This window comes from Ammospiza caudacuta, chromosome 21, assembly GCF_027887145.1.
Source record: "Ammospiza caudacuta isolate bAmmCau1 chromosome 21, bAmmCau1.pri, whole genome shotgun sequence".
Taxonomy (NCBI): Eukaryota; Metazoa; Chordata; class Aves; order Passeriformes; family Passerellidae; genus Ammospiza; species Ammospiza caudacuta.
This window is the reverse complement of record NC_080613.1, coordinates 1,983,519-2,005,536: the sequence shown is the minus strand read 5'-3', so window position 1 is coordinate 2,005,536 and position 22,018 is coordinate 1,983,519. Positions and strand designations below refer to the sequence as shown.

The 22,018-nt window shown below is 48.5% G+C and overlaps 2 protein-coding genes across 2 annotated transcripts; one reads left to right on the top strand and one right to left on the bottom strand.

Annotated features, from left to right (window-relative positions):
- Positions 1-200: 200 nt before the first annotated feature.
- GSN (gelsolin) lies at positions 201-10,039 on the top strand. Its single transcript, XM_058818502.1, has 17 exons — positions 201-443; positions 1,555-1,756; positions 2,287-2,441; positions 3,266-3,427; positions 3,617-3,766; positions 4,012-4,101; positions 5,010-5,142; positions 5,373-5,461; positions 5,645-5,860; positions 6,460-6,593; positions 7,054-7,144; positions 7,331-7,501; positions 8,122-8,296; positions 8,573-8,697; positions 8,860-8,937; positions 9,363-9,423; positions 9,659-10,039. Exons 1-17 carry the CDS (start codon positions 309-311, stop codon positions 9,826-9,828), a joined length of 2,337 nt encoding a protein of 778 aa, XP_058674485.1. The 5' UTR covers positions 201-308; the 3' UTR covers positions 9,829-10,039.
- Positions 9,664-20,614, bottom strand: STOM (stomatin). Its single transcript, XM_058818503.1, has 9 exons — positions 20,492-20,614; positions 16,791-16,894; positions 15,887-15,959; positions 14,902-14,984; positions 13,036-13,239; positions 12,407-12,541; positions 11,785-11,965; positions 10,761-10,892; positions 9,664-10,675 (listed from the first exon to the last, which is right to left on the bottom strand). The coding sequence occupies exons 1-8, from the start codon at positions 20,529-20,531 to the stop codon at positions 10,774-10,776; spliced, it is 939 nt and encodes a 312-aa protein (XP_058674486.1). The 5' UTR covers positions 20,532-20,614; the 3' UTR covers positions 9,664-10,675; positions 10,761-10,773.
- Between the last annotated feature and the right edge of the window lie 1,404 nt (positions 20,615-22,018).

Sequence of the window (22,018 nt, the reverse complement as noted above, 5' to 3'; positions counted from 1 at the left end):
CAGCTCCCAGCTGACAAACGCTGTCTGTGTAGCTGCTGTCTCCGAGTTTCGCTGTGACTTTGGCCCGTGTGCCCCCGGGTGCTGTGGGGAATGGATCGCACATTGCGCTGGGCTCTGGCTGCGGGAGGCTCTGGGATTCCAGCAGCGCTGTTTGCACAAACGCGTTACGCCCCTGCGCTGCCGAGGGGGTGGGTGTGTTTGTCCCCGATAAAAGATTGGCTTCTGCCCCTCATCTGCCCCAGCAGCCGGAGGAGCTGGGACCGCCCGCAGCTCTGCAGGAGAAGGGAGAAGCCTCTTTGCTCCTAGAAATGGGCAGGAAGGACTTCAATTATATTTTCCTCACCATTTGCTGCACAATGGCTCTGAAGCTGAGCTGTGTCAGCTCCGTGTCTGTGGCAGGGCTGGGATATGTTGTTACAGCAGCTCTTGTGCTTTCAGCTGTGGTAAGTGAGGAACATCACAGTTAAACACTGGAAAACTTCTGGTTCCAGCTACTTCCAGGAGTCGCTCTCCTTTAACTCTGTCAGTTTTTAGTGGGAATTTGGTAGGATTCAGACAGACTGGAATCATGATGATAAAGTTCATTCTTTTCCCTCTTCGATATCTGATTTCAGCTTAGGAATCACTTTGATACCTTACTTACTATTTTGCTTTCTAGCTTGTAACATCCCTTATTTCTGCCTTGAAAACTGAGCATATTTTACTGTTGTCCATCAGCTGCTGTGAACCATCTTCTTTGTCAAAGTACTGAGTGCTTCTACTGTGATATTGTAATGTTTTCTTCCCTGTTACCTGATAGCTCTCAAAGGTGTGATGTGATCGATGGACAGACTTCATTGCAATACACCAGAAATGTTTTATTTCCTTTCAGAATTACCAAAGTGAATTCTTTTATAAGAAAGTGTTCATTATGTTTATTAAAAAAAAAAAAAAGGATATTGCACTGTGTTGATATATTGCATAAGGATGGCAGTAAACATATTAAACCAAAATTGCAGTGTCTTTAGGACAGGATGTTGTGTAAATTAATGTAATTCCTACAAGGGAGCAGTTTAGTAACAGGTCAGAACAGAAGAGCCTTAAGAAGCCTGTTAATTACCTAAATATTCAATGATATTCACAGCATTTTCCATTTGGTTTTAGAAAACCTCTAAATCATGTTTGTGCAGGATGTACAACAAGTGGAGTTAAAAGGAGTTTCTTTCCCACAGCCTAGAATGACAAGCTTCACTTATGTGCCATACTAAAAGTTATAAATTAGTAAGAAAAATACAGAGATTAAAATCCAGAGAGAGACAATAGAGTCTAGAAGAGGATCAGCCAGTAATAAGCCAGGAAGTGGAGGTGATTGGAAGTGAAAATTAACAGTGATCAATGGAGAGGGATTCTTTCCACACACATCCTTATTTTTCCCCCTTCAAAATGCAGTGCACGAGAAAAAAGGAAACTTTCCACTTTTTGCCTGGCATAACAAGTTAGGAGATGAGAAGCTATTTAATTTAAAGATTTCCTTGTGTCCTGCCCACTGAACAGCACCCTCTGTCTCGCCCCCAGCCTGTCAGCATGGTGGAGCACGCTGAGTTTCTGAAGGCTGGGAAGGAACCCGGCCTTCAGATCTGGAGGGTGGAGAAGTTTGATTTGGTCCCAGTGCCAAAGAACCTCTATGGAGATTTCTTCACCGGGGATTCCTACCTGGTGCTGAACACCATCAAGCAGCGCAGCGGGAACCTCCAGTACGACCTGCACTTCTGGCTGGGTGAGTGCTGGGAGTGTCCCTGGGACACAGAGCTGGGAGCCCAGAGTGACCCTGGGCCTCTGCTCCAGCCATGGCCACGAAATGCTGCCCAAGGAAAGGAACAGCAGCACAGTGAGAGTGCAGGCTGGGGGTAAATAGCCCTACTCGGGTCAAGTATTTGTGTGGTCTCTGCAATAGAGTACAGCCACCTCTGATCCTAAACCCTACACCCTAAAATCCCTTTTCCTGGGCAATGGGACTGGTAAGTTCTGCAGAGGTTCACAGGGAAGACCAAAACCTCAGGTGAAAAGTCTGGCTGGAATCCTTTCTGCCTGAGAGGAGAGAGGTCAGATGTGTTCCTCCTGATCAGGGATTTTTCCCTCTCCCAAGTGCCCTCTGCTGTCCATGTCACAGAGTACAGAGTGCCAAAGCTTTCCCCACAGCCTGCAAACCCCAGGCTCTGAAAATATCACGGTTGAATCTGCTTTCTCCTCGTGTGCTTGTAGAGTTGAGTGCAGAGGCAGACCCTGCATGCCCTCTCTGTGTTTCAGGTGATGAAAGCTCTCAGGATGAGCGTGGGGCTGCTGCCATCTTCACTGTGCAGATGGACGAGCACCTGCAGGGGAAGGCAGTGCAGCACCGCGAGGTGCAGGGCCACGAGTCCCCCACCTTCCTGGGCTACTTCAAATCTGGCATCAAATACAAGGTGGGTGACAACTGAATCTGCAAGAAGTGGCATCCTGCCCAATTCCCAGGAGAGTCAGAATTGCACTTTTTCCAGTTGCTTAAAAGCCATTCTCAGCCAGATGTTTTCAATGAGTTGGAACTGAGCAGGGTGGAGAACAGCAGATCCCAGTGGGAGAGATTTGGCTGAAATAATAATACACAAGAAAAGCCCCAGAAAGTTTTAGGAATCAAGTTTTTGTTTTTCTTCAAGAGGCAGAGGAAAGAACAGTCCCAAGGCACCTGGAATGAATTTAAGAAGCAGCAAAGTTAATGGGAAACGCCTACCCGGGAGATTTGATTTCTCCCCACTTGCATAACAGTTTGACCTTGCAGTCTCTGTGCTCAGCCCACCCTCCCAGCATGTGCAATGTTTTGGTAAAGGAGATGAACAGTAGTGGGAGTTACTCCTCCCTGCCATCACAATAAAGTGGGAAAGAAGTGAAAACATGCAGTCAAGCAGTTGTGTCTGTTAGGAATCCAAAGGCACAAGGAAAGTGATAGCAGGTCACATGCTTGCAAAGTGCTGACATTTCCTCATGTCTAAGACTTTCCTGATCTTTCTGGTTTGTTTATTTCCCACTCGCTTGTTGTTACTTTTGTTCATTTAAAGTTGGTTGTGCTTTTTTTGAGGGAAACTGACGTGGGTCCTTTTGCCTGCATTGATAAATAATTCCCAGTTCTATCAGCAGAGAAAGTGAATCCTGAGCTTGGGATAATTTCTGGTTGGCAGGACATGTTATACAGATGGGAATACACTCTTCCCCCAGCCCTGGTGTGAATCCTTGCTCCTGTGTTTCCCCCCAGGCTGGTGGTGTGGCTTCTGGCTTCAGGCACGTGGTTCCCAACGAGGTCACTGTGCAGAGGCTGCTGCAGGTCAAGGGCAGGCGGACAGTCCGGGCCACGGAGGTGCCTGTGAGCTGGGACAGCTTCAACACAGGGGACTGCTTCATCCTGGACCTGGGCAGTGTGAGTACCACATCAAAGGCAGGGGTGGCAGAATTCAGGGGGCAGGAGGTCTCTGACCTTCACATGAGTTTTATTTTCCCCATCTCAGTGCTGAGCATCCTGAAGCACTGACATTGTTCAGTCCCAGCTGAGTCCTGTCTCACCTGGAGAGGTGCTGTCATGCTCTGACACCACTTTGTCCTTCCCCAGAACATCTTCCAGTGGTGTGGCTCCCAGAGCAACCGGCAGGAGCGGCTGAAGGCCACGGTGCTGGCCAAGGGGATCCGGGACAACGAGCGCAACGGCCGCGCCAAGGTCTACGTGTCAGAGGAGGGATCCGAGCGCGAGGAAATGCTCCAGGTTATTCCCTCTGTGCCTCTCTCCATGCTGGAGTGGCAAGTGGGGTGTGAAAGAGAGGTGGGGTGGGTGCTCTGTGTGGTATAAACACACAGCTCAGTGCAGAGCTGGTCCTCTGCCCCACTGGGACTTCAGAGGGAATTTACGTGACTGATCAGGAATTCTCTTCCACTCATTCTCTTGACTGGAGCACCTGGGAAGGAGGATGTTCTTGGACTGGCTGGTAATGATTTCTCTCTCCCTCACAGGTTCTGGGACCAAAGCCCAATTTGCCAGCAGGAGCTTCTGATGAGACCAAAACCGACACAGCCAACAGGAAGCTGGCTAAGCTGTACAAGGTAATGAGGAGCCCTGACATAACTCTGGGGAGAGTGGAGTGATCTTTGTGAAATTGGATGGAGGTCAATAGCAGAGAGGAGCTGAGCTGCTCCGAGTCCTACTCCTGCCTCACTCTGCTTCTTAACAAGTTTTATGTATGAGCCTTGGTTGCTCACACTGCATATCCCTGTACTTTCTGTTGGTTTGTCACCACTTACAACTGTAGTGAGACAGCTGGGACTTGCAGGAATTTTTGAGAGAAGGGTGGAGTGTGAAACAAATAAGGGAAAGAGGAAGTTTTCCTCTGTGCTGTCAGGCATCGTATTAGGAAAGTGACAGGAAAGAACTAAAAACAGTGAGCCTGCAAAGCAGGACCTGCCCCTTTCTAACACCCAGATGAAGCCATGACTTGGAAGGTGCCGTTTGCCATCAGCTGTGTGAGTGGAGAAGAGTGTCTGAGACCATCTGGGAGGAATCTTCTCTAAGCAGCCTCTGGTATCCATGGGGTGAATATCTGCTTAGATACTTTGTTATGTGGCACTTTATGCATCAGTCAGTAGAGGAACTCATATTTTTAACCCCACTTGATACAGGGAGGCTGTTCCAGTTACCCTTCAGTCCCTATGTGCAGTTGGCTTGCTTTAGAAGATATTTCCTTTGCACTGAGGATATTTCCCATTTTGGACCAATCTCTCCTTGGTCCCAGCAGTATGTACTTTGCTAGAAATAATTGAAATCTTCAGAGTGAGTGTTATGTTTTTGCCATTTTGTTACTGTGTCAGAGGTATCCTGTTTGAAAACAATAGTGCCTGCAGCAGCCAGTGCATTTAAATGGATTTCCCTTCCCCTCCCTGAGTTCTGAGTTATGGCCGTGGAGGAGCAGGGAGCAGAGGGTGCCTTATGTGACCTCTGTGCTGTGTTGTGACAGGTGTCCAATGGGGCTGGGAACATGGCAGTGTCCCTGGTGGCAGATGAGAACCCCTTCTCCCAGGCAGCCCTGAGCACAGATGACTGCTTCATCCTGGACCATGGCACAGATGGGAAGATCTTTGTTTGGAAAGGTACCTGAGAGAACTGGGAGAAAAGAATTGAATTAATATCATAACTAGAAAGGTTGTTCTCTCTCAGACGTCACAACAGGCATGAAAGAGATCCAACAATGGTCATTTCTTATTTGGCATCATTTACCTGGAAGGCTGGGCCCTTTTGGACCCTTTGGCAGAAGGTACCTGGGACAGTTTCTTCTCTGGGTAAGAAATCCTGACCCCCTTTCTCTCTATTTTCATTAAAGGCAAAGGTGCCAACTCTGAAGAGAAGAAGGCAGCACTGAAAACAGCCTCAGAGTTCATTGACAAGATGGGTTATCCCAAACACACCCAGGTAAGGACCTGTGGCAGCCCCAAGCACTGGGGTCACTTTTCTGCCACATGGGCACCGCTGGTAGTTAAAGTTTCTTCCTCTCAGATACTCTTTTACCTTTCCCATGACCTCTTCTGAAAGTGGAAAAGAGTAGATAAACCTGCTGTTCTTAGGGACATGGTTCTAAAGGCTCATTCCTTTCAGATCCAAGTCCTCCCTGAGAGTGGAGAGACACCTTTGTTCAAGCAATTCTTCAAGAACTGGCGGGACAAGGACCAGACAGAAGGGCTGGGGCAGCCTCACGTGTCTGGCCACGTTGCCAAGATCGAGCAGGTCCCTTTCGACGCTGCCACCCTGCACAGCTCCAAGGCCATGGCTGCCCAGCACGGCATGGAGGATGATGGCTCTGGCAAGAAGCAGGTCAGTGGTGGCACAATCCCTCTGGGAAGCTTTCCAGACTTTTCTTTGCTACTTGATGGCCTTGCTGCAAGAGCCAGGAGGCCACAGAGCCGTCAATGCTGAGGTCTTGGAACTACTGGGGGAATTTCTGACACCAGAAATAGCAGCAGGGTCTTGAAAACTCTGCAGAAAAGTGGGGTTGATTGTGATTCCACAATTTTCCTGCACTGTGGACATGAGTTTATTCCTCCTCCTCCTGATTATTCTCCCTGTTGCCATCCCATGTATGAATGTCTTGGAGCACCTGGGTTCATGACTTTGAGCATAGAAGCAGGGGTGGAGCTGGGCTTGAACGGGCTGAGAACTGTCCAGAAGCCCACAGCAGGCCCGGCCGAGGTTTGGCTGTTTAAAGCGCCCAGAAAAGCCTCAAAGCTCCGTTCGGGACCCGCCGCTGGAGCGGATGGGAATTGTCCCGTCAGGTCCCGGCAGAGGGCGCGGCAGCACCGCCGGCTGCGGGATGCGGAATTGGGGATAATTCGGGGATAATTCCGGGATAATTCGGGGATAATTCGGGCCGGCAGTGGGCTCGCTCTGCAGCGCCTCTGCTCCTCTCCCGCCAGATCTGGAGAATAGAAGGCTCCGAGAAGGTGCCGGTGGACCCCGCCACGTACGGGCAGTTCTACGGCGGGGACAGCTACATCATCCTGTACGATTACCAGCACGACGGGAAGCGAGGACAGATCATCTACACCTGGTACGGGACTTACCCTGGGGCAAGTCAGGAAACGCTGGGGCTGCGTGGGGCTGCGAGTCCCCTCGGAAAATCGATCACTGCTGGCTCCTGCTTTAGAGGATCTTTGGGGGATAAAGTTTCACCCTGGATAACTTTCCCTTGCAAACAAAACGATACCAGAGGTCTGGGATGTTTCATTTGACGTGGAACAATGGAGGGAATTACTGTGTGAACATTTTTTTTTCCAACCCCCCCAGTTATTACTCCCTTCTTTGGATCAAGCTCTGCTTATCTAGGAAAGGTTCTTATCTCCCCCTGTACTCAGTATGCTACAAGAGAGGATAAGGAATTTCTCCTTTGTGTTGAAGGAAGTGCTGCAGAGATTCAGTATCAAAGGGTTCCCTTACTCCTCTTGATCTCTGTAAGGTGTGTGTGGGGGGAAAGGCTGAGAATAAAGCTGGGATTTGGCTTTGCTCTCCAGGCAGGGCGCCGACTCCACGCAGGATGAGATTGCAACCTCTGCATTCCTCACAGTACAGCTGGATGAGGAGCTGGGAGGCACCCCTGTGCAGGTAAAGAGACCCAGCAGAAACCAACCCCAACACTGGGGGATTAAAGAATATATTTATATATATATATATTAAATACCTGGCCCAGCTGGGTGCTCTGTGAATATTCCAGCTCAACAGAGGGTTGTAAAAGCCATTTCTGGTTAGTCTTGCACTCCTCAAAACTGACAGGGAGTTTCCTTTTTTCAGAAACGAGTAGTGCAAGGGAAAGAGCCCCCTCACCTGATGAGCATGTTTGGTGGAAAGCCCTTGGTTGTTTACAAGGGTGGAACCTCGAGGGAAGGAGGCCAGACTGCTCCTGCGGCAACGCGGCTGTTCCAGGTGCGCTCCAGCACCTCCGGAGCCACCAGAGCAGTGGAGGTACGTGGAGGGACAGCCAGCCCTGGGGTGGTGAGTACAGCCCGTGATGGGAACAGGATCCACTGGAGATTTCAGTTCCCTCCATGGAAGAGGAGCTTGGGCCAGGACACGCTTCAGAGCCCCAGTGCTCTGAGAGAAAACGCACACAAACCCCTCTGTGCAACGACAAAGGGGAGAGTAAATCCTGCTGAGGAGAGGGCAGTGGTTTGTGGTTGCAGGAACTCCCCACATTTCCAGCTTCAAGAGGCTTGTCCTTGTTGACACAGAGGGGTTGCTGTTAATGATTGATCAATGTTGGCAGCACTGCTCTGCCATGGGCTCCCTGGTGAGCTCCTCAATCTCCTGCCATAACCACCAGGACTGGCACAATGACAGCCAGGCATTCCTGCTATAGATCATGTGTACCTCTAATCACACACTGAAAGAGTTATTTACTCTTCCCATGTGGAAAATCTAACTCATCACTTGGATACAGGGAATACTCAACACATCTGACAGCTTTCCATGCTCATATGGAAAATCTTGTTTGCAGTTTATTCAACTGTAGGTTCTGGTTTGATTTTGAAAGCTCCCTGTAGAGGATGGTTACACCTGACACCTGCAGTGTTTCTTCTTTTCAGCTGGATCCTACAGCCAGTCAGCTGAACTCCAATGATGCCTTTGTCCTGAAAACTCCCTCTGCTGCCTATCTGTGGGTTGGCCAAGGAGCCAGCAACGCTGAGAAATCAGGAGCACAGGAGCTGCTGAAGATTCTGGGAGCTCGCCCAGTACAGGTTGCTGAGGGCAAAGAGCCAGGTGAGGGGGTCACAGTGGAGTCTGAGATCATTTCTGTGTAGCTGCACATCCTCAGCAATTATTTCATGGGTATTCTGTCTCCCAGAACAAGATGTGGACATGGGCAAGAGGGGCTTCTCAGGGTATTTTCATTGTTGAACAGCACTCTCATGTATGTCTGCAGGCCATTGGGACTTTCTGACCTGGAAGAACACTTCGAGTCCTGCCCAAAGCACAACCCTGGTGTGGTTCCATGAACAGGAGAAGCATCAGTCTCTCTCTCTCTCTGTTTTCCAGACAATTTTTGGGCAGCCCTTGGTGGCAAAGCTCCGTACCGCACCTCGCCCCGCCTCAAGGACAAGAAGATGGACACGCACCCCCCGCGCCTCTTCGCGTGCTCCAACAAGAGCGGCCGCTTCACCGTGAGTGCCTGGGGGATGCATCCAGCACCCACCTGGCACGGGGGACAGGCTCAGGCCCAGCTGCTCTGAGCCCCCCACCAGCTTACCCCTGATCTTTGTGTGGTCTGTCCTGTGCAGATAAAGTAAATGAAGCCTGTGCTCATCTGAACCCTGTTTTTTCAGATTGAAGAAGTTCCTGGAGATCTGACTCAGGATGACCTTGCCACAGATGATGTGATGCTCCTGGACACATGGGATCAGGTATGTCACGTTTACAGGGGGACAAGAGGAGCTAAGAATAGGCACAGATTGGCTCTAGATTGAGACCTGAACAACAATAGCCAGAGGTGATGTTGTATTACAGATCCAGCACACATCAGCCACATGGCAATTCAGAGCTGAATTCTGATGTTTTATGGAAAAATGTTCAAACATCTGCTACTTTCCCCTGACATTAAGCTAGTGTAGAATTTGTTCAAGGGTCTACAATGCATGTAGATAAAATGCAGGCAAAAAACTTCCCATTATTGACCAATAGAGCTTTGGCCATGTTGGTTGGCAACCCAGGCACACCAACATGAAGATTTTCTGGTTTGTGTCATGCTCTGTTCACTGAGGCTTCATCTAAATTATCCCTTCATAAAGAGAATGATTGATGCTGAAGTAATTAATATTTTTATCTTTAGGTCTTTGTATGGATTGGGAAAGATGCCCAGGAAGAAGAAAAGACTGAGGCACTGAAGTCTGGTAATGTCACATTTTCCTCTCTGAACTATCCCTTTCTCCTTTTCCCACTGTGTGATCGTGACTCAGGCAATTCATATTCTGACAGGCATAGATAAAACCATAGGGTCCAAACTTTCAGCAGGTGTTTTTGTTCAAATGGCCCATGTGAAGCTGCCTCTCTGGCAGCCCTTTGGCCCCAGCTGAGCTGCTGCTCTGCAGGGCTGGTGCTCAGTGAGCTCCCTCCCTGTGTCCCCAGCCAAGCGCTACATTGACACAGACCCCTCCACGCGGGACAAGAGGACCCCGGTGACCATTGTCAAGCAGGGCTTTGAGCCTCCCACCTTCTCTGGCTGGTTCCTGGGCTGGGATGATGACTACTGGGCTGTGGATCCCCTGCAGAGAGCAATGGCAGATGTGGATGTGTGAGCAATGTTTGAAACAGAGCAACTTCAGTGCCTTCAGTGCCTTCAAGAGCTCCTTCCTCCTGCAGGATGTATGTTAACGAGGGAATGATGTTAATAGCCAATTAGCTGTGCAATAATTTCCGAAAACAATCATGACCAGTCATTGACCCTACTCCTTGCTTTGATTATATTTAATACAATAAAGCTTGTATGAAATATGGGAAGAACAGAAATGGTGGGGTTTGTTATGAAGAAAACATTAAAGAGCAGCTGTAGATCCCATGTTTGGACACACCTTAGAAACCAAAACCTTCTTTGTGCCACCTTTTGCACATGGACTTTTTAGTAAAATGTTACAGAAATTATTTTGAGGAGTTTGGAACTGCTTTGCTTTCCCCTCTTCAGAATTATATGCATTTGAGACCCTGACAAACAGTATTTTACTCTTTCAGAAACTCACTCATATGTAAACAGCATGTTTTTTTATTCAGGATGAGAGCAAAAAAGCATCTTGTGCTATCAACAAGAATTCACAGGGGTGGCACCTGCAGCAGCAGCGGGAGTTACAGGGTGACTCATCTTCCCCAAGGATTAACCTGGAGCTGTGCTGTGGCTCTGCTTCCCACTCCAAGTGCCTGAGCACAGCAATGCTAATTATTCCAGCTTTGTTAACTGTTTCTCCTGCTCCCAGCCAGAAGTTAAGCTCAGCTTACATCAGCTGCCACCTTGACAAACACAGAGTATATTGCTTTGGTGTTGCAGAGGAAAACCTGCCCAGCAGACAGGCAGAAAAACAACAGCACTTGGGCATCTCCTGCCAGTGACAAAGGCACAGCGTGTCGAGGCACAGGTACCCAGGCCTAAATCACCTGTAAATACAGAGCTGATTGGAGCAGAAAGGGCATAAGAAACTACTTAAGGAGTTATGCTGGCCAGTGGGAGAAGGGCACTTACATCAGTGGTCTTGTCATTTCAGTTCCACTGCCTCGTCCCAGATTCTATGGATGTCAGACTCAATGCTGGTGGCAGCCTGACGAGTCTTAGTCTTCCCTACGTTGGCTCCACCTCTTCTGTTATTAATCCGTTCTACAGGGGTACAAAACAGGAAGTTTAACAGCTTGGGTTATGTGACCTGAGGCCCAGCTGCTTTGAGGTTGAAATGTAAGCCCTTATTGACACGACAACCACTCCAGGTCTGCAGAGAGCAGCACCAACAGGTAAAGCACCAGTGCAGTGCCTTCTGTTAAACACCACTTGTCCCTGCTGCTAGTTACAGACATGTCATTTCCTACAGAAATATGGTTGTAGATCTGGATAAAATGCAGCACTTTGGTTTTTAAAACATTTTTAGGAGAAACAGATGTAGAGCCTTATCAGTGCTTTAAAGCAGTGCAACTCTATGCAGACACAGCCTCATAACAACGGCAGCCATCGGTGTCCACAAGCACGTTGTATCCATAACTACGGCATGTTTGTGCCATTCATGGGTGGCAGAAAGTCAGAAAGTTTCACTAACAACTGTTTCTCATCAATGGGGACTGGTTTAGAGAACACGAGCCTGATTTTCAGGAGCCCCCAGGACACTATTCCACTTCCCTTGCAGGGCTACAGACCCACTTTGTAGAAGGAATAATCCCAAATGTTGGATCACCTCTACCACAACTGGTTTTCTCTTCTTTTGAAAAGGAAGTTTTGGATTAGAGGTGTTCCACCCACGACAATACGGATAAAGCTTAGTTATCTCAGAAGGAGTACAACCTGCTTGTACTCCTTCTGAGAGACTTTCAACTTCAGATATTGCATGTCCACATTCACAAACATTACATACAAGTTCTATAACACACTCAATAAAACAAAAAGGTTCCTCAGCAAACCCACTTTGCTAACACTGCCACCAGCTACAATACACAGTGAACTCAGTGCTGCAAACATGGGCTGACCCCGAGCTCGCCCTTCCCAGTCTCCTACTCTGTCCCACCTAGGAGGCCCTGCAGGAGGTTTATGGGCAGGGGGAAGACGATGGTGGAATTCTTCTCGGCAGCGATGGTGGTCAGGGTCTGCAGGTAGCGCAGCTGGAGAGCAGCAGGAGACTCCGTGATCACCATGGACGCCTCCTTCAGCGCCTTGGACGCGTTCATCTCCCCCTCGGCCGCGATCACCTGCGGAGGCAAACGGGTCAGACTGAGCTCGGTCCTCAAACTGAACCCCAAACAGGAGGAGCAGGGAATGCACAGGCTGATCTCAGCCCTAGGCAGGTACCACCCTGCTCAGTGACCTGCCCTGGGCACGTGCTTCCACCAGTCACAAGCTGCTCCTGTTTGCTCTCCAGGCCCCAGTGCCTGATATCCTCCCATCCAGAATGCAGGATCACAAAAGCTGCCATCAGGTCTTGAGAATGCAATGCAAGTATTTATTCTATCTTCAAAAGCTTTTGTGCTTCTTCCAGCACTGCCTCTCAAAACCAGAGGCACTCCCCACAGATAGCTGAAATTACTTTCTCCCTCAAGCTGTACTTTTTTGTATCTACAAGGGCTTGAGAGGGAATGGTGTATTTCTTACTTGGGAAAAACCAAATCCAGCGCCCAGGCTGATGTCATTACCTTGGCTCTTGCCTCCCGGGCAGCCTCTGCTTCTGCAGCCATGGCTCTCTGCAGCTGGACAGGTAACTTCACATCCTTGATCTCCACACGTTCCACCTTAATGCCCCAATTATCTGTTGCCTCATCAAGTGTGGCCTACAGAAGGCAGGACATGTAAGTGAAGCCACACACCTGCCTCAAACTAATGCCCAAATATGAAAAATGACCAATAAACCAAATGAATTCTCTTCAAATTCTCAGACCTTCAGGGCTTTAGTATTTGTAGTATGATGTGACAGCTAAAACAGCACAACTGTTTTCAAGTAACAAAAACTCCCAGAGCTTGATTAATGAATTGAAGGAGTTCTGTGGCACAGTTTCCTTCCACAGTGAAGGACTGACACAAGGATCCAGGGAAGCCATCCTCTCCTGTATCCCTCATTCCCACATGCTAGCCCCACTGGCCCTTGGTGCTTTAGTCCCTCATTCTTACTTTACACAGTGCCCTCCCAAGAGATCTTGTCAGGGCTTTGCCCACAGCTCCAAATCACAACTGATCACTCAGAGATAAAATAAATCCCCACCTTTAAGTGATCCATGGGATTGCTGCTTTACCTGCTGTGTGATGGATTGCTCCAAGATGCTCCTACCTGCATGCTGCGGGCAATTTCCTCACGGTCAGAGAGGATCTCAGAGAGGTTTTTGGTGCCCAGGACGTTCCTCAGGGTGGTCTGTGCCAGGAGCTGGGTGGCTGAGTCAGCGTTGGTGACGTTTGCCACGGCCAGGGTGGCGTTGTGCACCCTGTAATAAACCACTCCATCCACGTTGACTGTCACCGAGTCCTTGGTCAGGATCTGAAAAGCAGTGGGGAAAGTGCAGAATATTCCATAAATACAAGGTTAATTATTAAGACAATCACGTATGTGTTTTACTACACCAAGCCCTGGTTTCCCACTGTCTTGAAAACCAAAGTCCTTATACACATATGCTGCATGTGAACGTGCCCCAGTGTTTTCACAAACTTCCCAGTACAGCTCTGAAAAGCTGAGACTAATTATGGGATTAGAAACTTGTCAGTGAAAAGCACATTCCATTCACTTTGCCCTAATGTTATTTTTAACCCACTTCCTTGAAAACACAGAGGAATCTGCAAGTCATATCACTGACAGGAAAAAGAGAAAAGGCAGAAATTATTTACTCTGGAATTCATCTTCACCTGAGAAGGTTTAACCAGTGATTCTGGCAAGGAATCACAGCCAGGCAGGTCCCAGTGCTGCCTTTCAGGGAGGTCTCCCCAGGGCTGTGTGAGGCAGCCTGACAGCAGGGCTGTGGGACTGTGCTGCACTGCTCAGGGGAGCTCAGAGAACCTCGTTCCATGGTACACAATTCCCTTCAAGATTCACCTGCCCTGTCCCTTCCCAAACGACCTCTTTTAGCAGGCTTTTCATAACACAAAGCTAAAGAATGAGTAGCATGCACAGAAATCATGTTGAACAAATAAAAATTGATTTCTGCCCCTATGTAAGGAACACAAACAAACCTAAATCCATAAGTGTAATTTAATCAAGTCAAAAGAAAAACTGGATTACTGATGGCCTCACTAATGGTACATCAGCAGCTGCAAGCACATTCTGCCTGCCAGTGATTAGGTTTTTCCCAATTACCCTTTAGAGTGTACCAGGACAGCTGCCATTTGTCTCAATCTACAACTAACCATGAGCAACAAGCCCACAGCAGATCTGACAGGAAACAGATGCAGCACACAGGTTGAAGGGAGCATCTCTGTGTCTCAAAATGCACCTGATACATGAGTGATACAGTTATAACCATCAGGATACAACTTATTTTTAGAGGGACACTTGGGTTTTATTCTTTTGCTATCCATTGAGTTGGCAGCACTGAGTTCAGCTGGCTTAATGCTCTGGAGACATTCTGCTACAAAGTTAGGATGTCCAAGGAAAATCAGACTAGAAATCAAAGTAATTTTTTTGTTCTTTATGACCTGCCATGAGTGTTCCTGTGCAGGGCAGGGCACAGGAGCCACGTGCACACCAACCCAACAAAGGCAGCTGACCACTCATTTCACCAGTTGCTATAAATAGCATTTGATGTATATTCCAATTTCATCCCATTACTTGAGCCAGTTTATACATGTAGATAAATTGGCACAGGACAGATCCCTGCTGTGCCTGGAAATCTTCCAGATTTCACAGAGGCAATTAGAGAATGTAGTATGAAGCCCAGCAGCCTTCATTCCAAACCCCTCCCATTCCAGCTCTCAGGCAGTATCCAATTATCTCATTTGGTCCTCAGAGCATCATCTGTCTTCTTTCAGTGCTCTTCCCTTACTGGATGACATTTTAAGGGATATATGTATTCTTCACAATACACTGCACCTGCACAGGGAATCTGTACTCAAACTGCACGTTACCCAATACTGAGAGGGGAGAAAGAAAAGCAAAGTGCACAAAATTCTGCAAGGACTTTAGTAGATGCAAAGGCAAATGCAAACTCACCTCCTGAGGAGGGATATCAAAAGTGATGGTTCTCATATCAACTTTGATGAAGCTGTCTGTGCAAGGCAGGACAAAAAACAAACCTGTGCCAAAAAATCCATTCAAGAAGATGTGAAAATGAGTCATTAGAGCAGACAAAGCTTGTTAATGCAATAAGGTGAAATCCAACTGTTGTGGCTGTGCAGCTCTTTGTGAGGAACTCAGCAGCACAACACTTGTTAGTGGCTTCCAAACCAAGGTAAGATTTTCAAAAATGCATGCTGAGAAACTTCAATTTATCTGGGTATCATTTACTTAGAGATTTTTCACATTTGGAAATAAAACAGCCCCAAAACTATTAACAACTACTTCTAAAAATGTTCCCCACACAGTTACTTGTGGGGCCTAATTCTGGCAAGCACCAATCTCCTCCCTTTTGTTCTGGTGGCTCACTGAGATTCTTCAGCTTTCCAGCAATGTGAAACATTGCAAAGCCTGGGTGAAAATGAAGGAAGAAGCCATTGCCCCTTTGTCACTTTGAGCAGCAGGAGCAACAGCTGAAAATAACATTCTTCCAGGTCTCAGAGTTTCTAACAACTTGTCAAAACCATCAAATACTCTACTGGCTTCTGTTACTTTTGAAGGACATTGAGGCTTTCAGACTCATTGGATTTAACTGATACATTAAACATCTTTTTTCAAATAACCCATTTGATGCCATTAATCCTCCCTTTACATTTAGTGCTTTTGATTCTGCCTGCAGATCATACATTAACAAAGGAGAGCTGGGTAGAATTAAGTTTGCTGCCTTCTCAATCCAGAGTACAAATCAGAACTTTATGAGCTGGAAGAGACCCACGAGGCTCTTAAATTCCTGCTGTAACACATCCTCTTACTGGAAGTTATAGAATTCTTGAGAAATCCATTTGCCACTTTACTGCAATGTCTCTACACTATGATTGTTTTGCTGGTGACTAATTGGAGGAAATTGCTGTCCAGGACATACCTGGTCCCTTTGCTCCCCCTTTCAGGATGCGTCCGAGGCGGAAGATGATGACTCGCTCGTATTCCTTGATAACCTGGAACAGATTGTTGGATGTATGGATTGTTGTACACGATGGATTCCAAATTATGTACACACCAGGCTAGGACAGTCTTGAGTCTCAAATTTAATACGCACTTCTCTACTGGCTGCTTTTGAGAATTTTAGCTAAAACTTTATTGTCAAAAAGCAAAGAGCAAAAGGAAAATATAATGACAATAGTCCACAAGAAATATTCCTCAGACTCTCAACAGGATGGCACCTGGGCAGGTTCAGGCACCAGCAGAGCCATCAGGAATATCCTGGCAACAACACAACAAAGTGCAGCATTTGTGACCCAGCAGGGATTTTTGCAGCTCCAATTCTGATGCCACATCAGCCAAGCCAGGAGGAAATAACTCCTCCTGTCTGGAAACTGCAAACACCAACCTCAGAGTGATCACAGGCAGCACTGCGTCTTCAAATGTGTCACGTGCAGCCACATCCATGTACATAATTACAGATTTCTATTTACACACTTCATATTTACAAGAGTGATATACAGGGAGATATCTTTAAAAAAAAAAAGTTCTGTAAGAGTAGTTATGGGTTCTTGCAATTATTCTGATCCTTCAAATGAGCTTATTTACTAATGACAGCTGGGCAGATGTAGTGAAGACATCAATGCAGGAATTATTTTGACCAAATATTATAACACCACTTTTATTTTTTGTTTGAATGCAGTGCAGTGTTGAGGTCTACTACAGCTCAAGAAAGAACAGAGCTAGATTAATTTGTGTTTATTTTCTCAATAAATCCAATTGAGAACAATAGTAGCCACTCTGCATTGCTGAAAGTTTTAATACACTTTAGCAGTGAATGATTTTACCTTTATGCACATCCATATTGTTATAGGAAATGTAATAACAGTGAAAACAATCGAGATCAGCACCAGGATCGATCCACAGAAACCGAGGCCAGAGTCGTCATCATCTACAAAAGAGCAGAAATTGTCACTTTTTAAAACCAAGAGTGCCTATTAAAGTGCCTAAATTGGATATTTATGTTAAATGTTCCTAGAAATAAGTCACTGTTAGCACTACTCCTCTGGCCAAATGCATTAGGTTTAGATCCGAAATCAAATTAAAAGCCAAATTCTGCTTTGATTTTCATCGGTCTCTAAGTTGTGCAAGACAGCTGAGGACAGAATGCTGTCCAAGCAGCATTTATGCACAAGTGTACCAACACTGAAGTTTCAATTCCCAAAGGCCTTTCTCTCCCCCAGTTCTTCTAGCAGAGTGACTCACAGGCAGCAGTGGAAATCGTGTTCCTTTGTTTTCTGACAAGTCAGAGGAACCTCATGGAAGGGGTAGAGCACAAATGCCCCCAGCCTGCCAGCTCTGGGACAGCATTGCTGGGACTGGGTTCTGTTCCAGCTGTAAGGGGTGCACATCTAAGCAAACCACAATTCTCACACCCGTTGGATCTGGGAGGTTGGATAAGATGAGGTATAAGATTAGCTGGACATGAAATAAAACCTCCATAAAGAATTTCTTGGCCAGAAGCTCCTCATGCCTTATTCCTCTATCAATGGAAGACACCTGAAGGTAACTCTGGGATCAAATAACGAGCTGGTGGTTTCAAAAGCTCCCCAGCTAAAGCCATGCCAAAATGTGGCCTGGGAGGCATCCACAGAGCTACAGGAAGTTTCTTTTCCTGCCAGCTGAGACTCCTAACGGGCTGCCAGGAGCCTGCTGCCAAGCAGGGATGTCCCTGGGTGTCCCAGCACTCACAAACATCACCCTCCTACTCTGGAGATTCAGAATTTCATGTAGAAGTCACACCTCAAATGACGTCAGATTTCAAGACTGAGCAAAGAGGATGCTTTATCTAGCACCAATGTGTTGTTTTTCACAATACAAGAAGGGAGAGAGATGCGGATGTCTTGTGGAAAACTCTATGAGATACAAGTGACATGCCTGGCATTGGTGGGATGAGCTAGTTCTGCAGCTCCTGGAGGTGATCTCCATCCCTGCCCATCCCACAGGCTGAAAACAAGGGCTTGACCCACACCAAGTGCTGGCTGACAGTATCCCTAAACTGCCACTGGAATTTTCTCTGAGCTAAAAGGCAGGCAAGTGCCCACCTCGGATTTATGGCCTGCTGTGGTGGGCAAGTCTAAGCAGGCAATAAAAAAAATGCAAATATTCTTGAGCAACCTTTTTCAGAAATAAACCACAAAGAGAGGGGTTATTAAAAAAATAAAAACAAAAACTTAATTGAATCAGCCTTCAATGCCTTTAAGGCTGACTGGAACAGTTACCATTACTTTAGCAAGAAATTATCACTTGGACCATCAAACTGTATTAAGAATTTATAATACACACTTAGTGCTGGAGGCTAAGATGGAAGGGGAAAGTTCTCGTTACAGCTTGAGTGTGGCACATGGTTCATTTGTGATTTATTTCCTTCTGCAAAGACTCCACAATTCAAATAAGCACACCACAGTCAAACACACAAAATGTGCCCTGATGAAAACAAAACGCCAATTTCAAAGTGAATTACTTGTCTTCACAGATGCTTCACAGAGCATTTCAGATGGGAAAAACCCAAAATTTCGACACCCAATAACCAAAACTACATCTAATGCCACTTACTCCGTATTTTATTGTGATCACATGAGAGCTGCAGGAGAAACCACCTCAGCAGCGTGTTCAGGAAAGGCTTGCATTGACACCAATGTGACCATGGTGAGGTATTAATAACTAGCATAGTTACACATGAAATGCAGATCCTCTCCAAAGATACCAGAGCCAGGATGTGCCACTGGGCACCAGGGCCAAAGAGATCCACAGTTATTTATACAACAACTCAAATTACCCAGCCAAAGGCTTCATACACAAAGCTTTCTTATAAATAAATTTCCTTCTCTGGCTGCAAACGAGAAAAGCGTAGAATAAATCAGGACTTTTCCGTTGCCTGTTTCTGAACAATGGAAGTAACAGGAAAACATTCCACCTTCCAGTAAGTGAAACTGCCAGTAGTGCTCAGTGCATCATCTCCAAAATGTCCTGATCCACCTCATACACTTATGCCTCCTAACTGGAAGGACAAAACCCACATCAATAACGATACCAAGAAGTAAAAATTCAGTACAACTCATTGCCCCACCTGAGGACTTCTACCACTTCCTCCAGTCACACCTAGACAGCATTTGGCTTTGGTGAAAAGCCACAGTAGTGTCAAAAAACAATCTTTAAATTCTCCTTGTTCTTGTTTACTGGTGCAGCGTCCCAGAGATTACTTCTGTTGACTCTGTCATCATTTCCGTAGTTTCCCCCTCAGTGACCCGAGTTACTGCACAGGAAAGGAAATCACACACCACAGAAACCCACCCGAGTTACGCCACCGGGGCAGCTCCCGGTGATGCTCCGGCACGGAGCAGTGTGAGGACCTGCCGGGAATCACCACCGGCGGCCACGGTACCCGAGGGGGCAGCGGGGTCAGTGCCCCGTTAGCCGGGGCTGGAGGCTCAGCATTCCCCGTTAACCGGGGCTGGGGCTCAGCATCCCTCATTAACCGGGGCTGGGGCTCAGCATTCCCCGTTAACCGGGGCTGGAGGCTCAGCATTCCCCGTTAACCGGGGCTGGGGCTCAGCATTCCCCGTTAACCGGGGCTGGGGGCTCAGCATCCCTCATTAACCAGGGCTGGGGGCTCAGCATCCCTCATTAACAGGGGCTGGGGCTCAGCATCCCCCGTTAACTGGGGCTGGGGCTCAGCATTCCCCGTTAACCGGGGCTGGAGGCTCAGCATCCCTCATTAACCGGGGCTGGGGCTCAGCATCCCCCGTTAACTGGGGCTGGGGCTCAGCATTCCCTGTTAACCAGGGCTGGGGGCTCAGCATCCCCCGTTAACTGGGGCTGGGGCTCAGCATCCCCCGTTAATCGGGGATGGGGGCTCAGCATCCCCCGTTAACCAGGGCTGGGGGCTCAGCATTCCCCGTTAACCGGGGCTGGGGCTCAGCATTCCCCGTTAGCCGGGGCTGGAGGCTCAGCATCCCCCGTTAACCGGGGCTGGGGGCTCAGCATCCCTCATTAACCGGTGCTGGGGCTCATCAGCCCCGTTATCCGAGGCTGGGGGCTCCGCAGGCCCCATTAGCCGGGGCTGGGGGCTCAGCATGCCTCGTTAGCCAGGGCTGGGGGCTCAGCATCCCCCGTTAGCCAGGGCTGGGGGCTCAGCATGCCTCGTTAGCCGGGTAACCGGTCCAGCAGCTCCCGTTAGCCGGGCTGGGGGCTCAGCATTCACCGATAGCCGGGGCTGGGGTCGCTCCGGGGCCGCCGGTGACCCCTCGGCAGCCGGGGCTCCGAGAAGCGGAGGCTGCCCGGGAAGCGAAGCACAACCGCTCCTCGCTCCTCCCGCGGGCTTAACTTCGGTGAAGCATCTTCAAACTTTCCTCCTCGACTAAATGAAGCAAGAATTAAAACCGGAACAAAAAAGCGGAGAGAGAGAGACACGAAGGCGCCCCGCGAGGAGCGGCCGCTGCGGGGCCGTTTGGTGACAGCCCCTGCCCGCTCCCCCTGCGGCCGTTACCTGCAGGCCGCCGGCGCTTGCCAGCTTCCTCGTCTGACATGGTCCCCGGGTCCCCTCAGAGCCGCCTCGGCGTCAGTCCCGCGTCCCCTCCGAGCCGCCTGTGCGCTGCCCCGCTGTCACGGCCGCCGCCGCCGCTCCCGCCGCCTCAGCACGGCGGTCCCGTCGCGGCTCCCTCGGCGCCGCCTCAGCGCAGCCGCCACGCGCCCGCCCCGCCCCGCCCCGGCCGCGCGCTACGGCCGGGGCCGCCCGCCCCCGCCGCCAGGGGGCGCCACCGCCGCTGAGGGCGTGAGGGAGCGGCCGTGGAGCGACCCCCGCCCGCCGCCGCGCCCGGCCCGGGACAGCGGAGGGGAAGCGGCCCAGGGCAGGGAGGGCAGAGAGGACCGAAGGAAAAGGCACGGAGGACCGAAGGAGAAGGCACGGAATGAGCGGCCGGCCCTTCGGGCAGCCACCGCCTGAGGTGAGTGAGCCCCGGGCACCCCCTCGTGAGGGGAGCGGCGAGGAAAGTTCCAGCTGCCCCGGCCTCGTGCGTCGTTTAATGTTCTGTGAGGTTTTATTGCTTTTCTTCCCCACGTTCTCCTAATCTCACGTGGAGAGTTGGGATCTTTCATCCCTTTTGGAAGAGGCCAGAGTAACAATTTCTGCTGCTTTCCAAAGTCCATCCACAGAGACAAAGTCTGTGCAAAAGTACATCACACACACAGGCATTGCATACCAGATTGTTAAATCTGACAAGAGTTCCAAAGCCCAATTCAATATTAGTGTGAGTTATGAAGTCCATAAATAATTACTGGCTATTCTTTAACCTTTATTTCTTTATGGGATATTGGTAATTAGTGGGCACGTGCAAACGTGCATCTATCACGTTACACTGTGTACTGAGAAAGGGCAATTGCTTCTTCTTCATAAAACACATTGCAGCCTATGAACAAAGTGGTATTAGAGAACTAAAATACTTTTATTTTCAGTGTTGATGTTATTCTGTGTTAAACTCTTCCTTGGAAGAGCCTAAATGGACAGCCTGAATCTTGCTGTCCATTACGTTCCAGAGGAGTGAAGATTTTGGTTTGGTAGCACAATTGGTTGAGGCAGAGGTAGGAGTGGAGCTGAATGCTAAATGTACTTGTGGTTCTTGATGTCTCCAAGTGACAAGAACAGCACTGGAGAATGACCAACAGTTTCTCTAGTGAGGATAAGATCCCTCTTGAACACTCTTCCTATTGCTGCTGTGAGCTCCTCCTGCCACACTGGTGCCAGTTGACTTCAGACTGATCCAGATGAGCAGTATGTGAAACCAAAGACTAAATCTGTCTCTGACCTTTTGAAAGTCCTTCTGTCCATTATCTTTACTCATATCTTTGCTATTAATACATTTACACGTGCTGACACCTGCTGTTCTCATATTAGTAATTCCACAACCTTTTTGTCCTACTGTCTACAACTTTGTGAGTTTACCTATGCTCTGTGTGTAACACATGGGACTAATTCTTCACATGGGTGAAAGGAAGGGAGAACCTGTGAGTTGCCTAA

Excerpts from the sequence above, each read along its gene's own strand:
- STOM (XM_058818503.1), bottom strand. The coding sequence starts at position 20,531 with ATGTCAGACGAGGAAGCTGGCAAGCGCCGGCGGCCTGCAG. Across the intron at positions 16,895-20,491 it reads CAAGCGCCGGCGGCCTGCAG|ATGATGACGACTCTGGCCTC; the intron begins GTAACGGCCGCA and ends GCTCTTTTGTAG. Across the intron at positions 12,542-13,035 it reads AAATTGCCCGCAGCATGCAG|GCCACACTTGATGAGGCAAC; the intron begins GTAGGAGCATCT and ends TGCCTTCTGTAG.
- GSN (XM_058818502.1), top strand. The coding sequence starts at position 309 with ATGGGCAGGAAGGACTTCAATTATATTTTCCTCACCATTTGCTGCACA. Across the intron at positions 3,767-4,011 it reads AGCGCGAGGAAATGCTCCAG|GTTCTGGGACCAAAGCCCAA; the intron begins GTTATTCCCTCT and ends TCTCCCTCACAG. Across the intron at positions 9,424-9,658 it reads GACTGAGGCACTGAAGTCTG|CCAAGCGCTACATTGACACA; the intron begins GTAATGTCACAT and ends CTGTGTCCCCAG.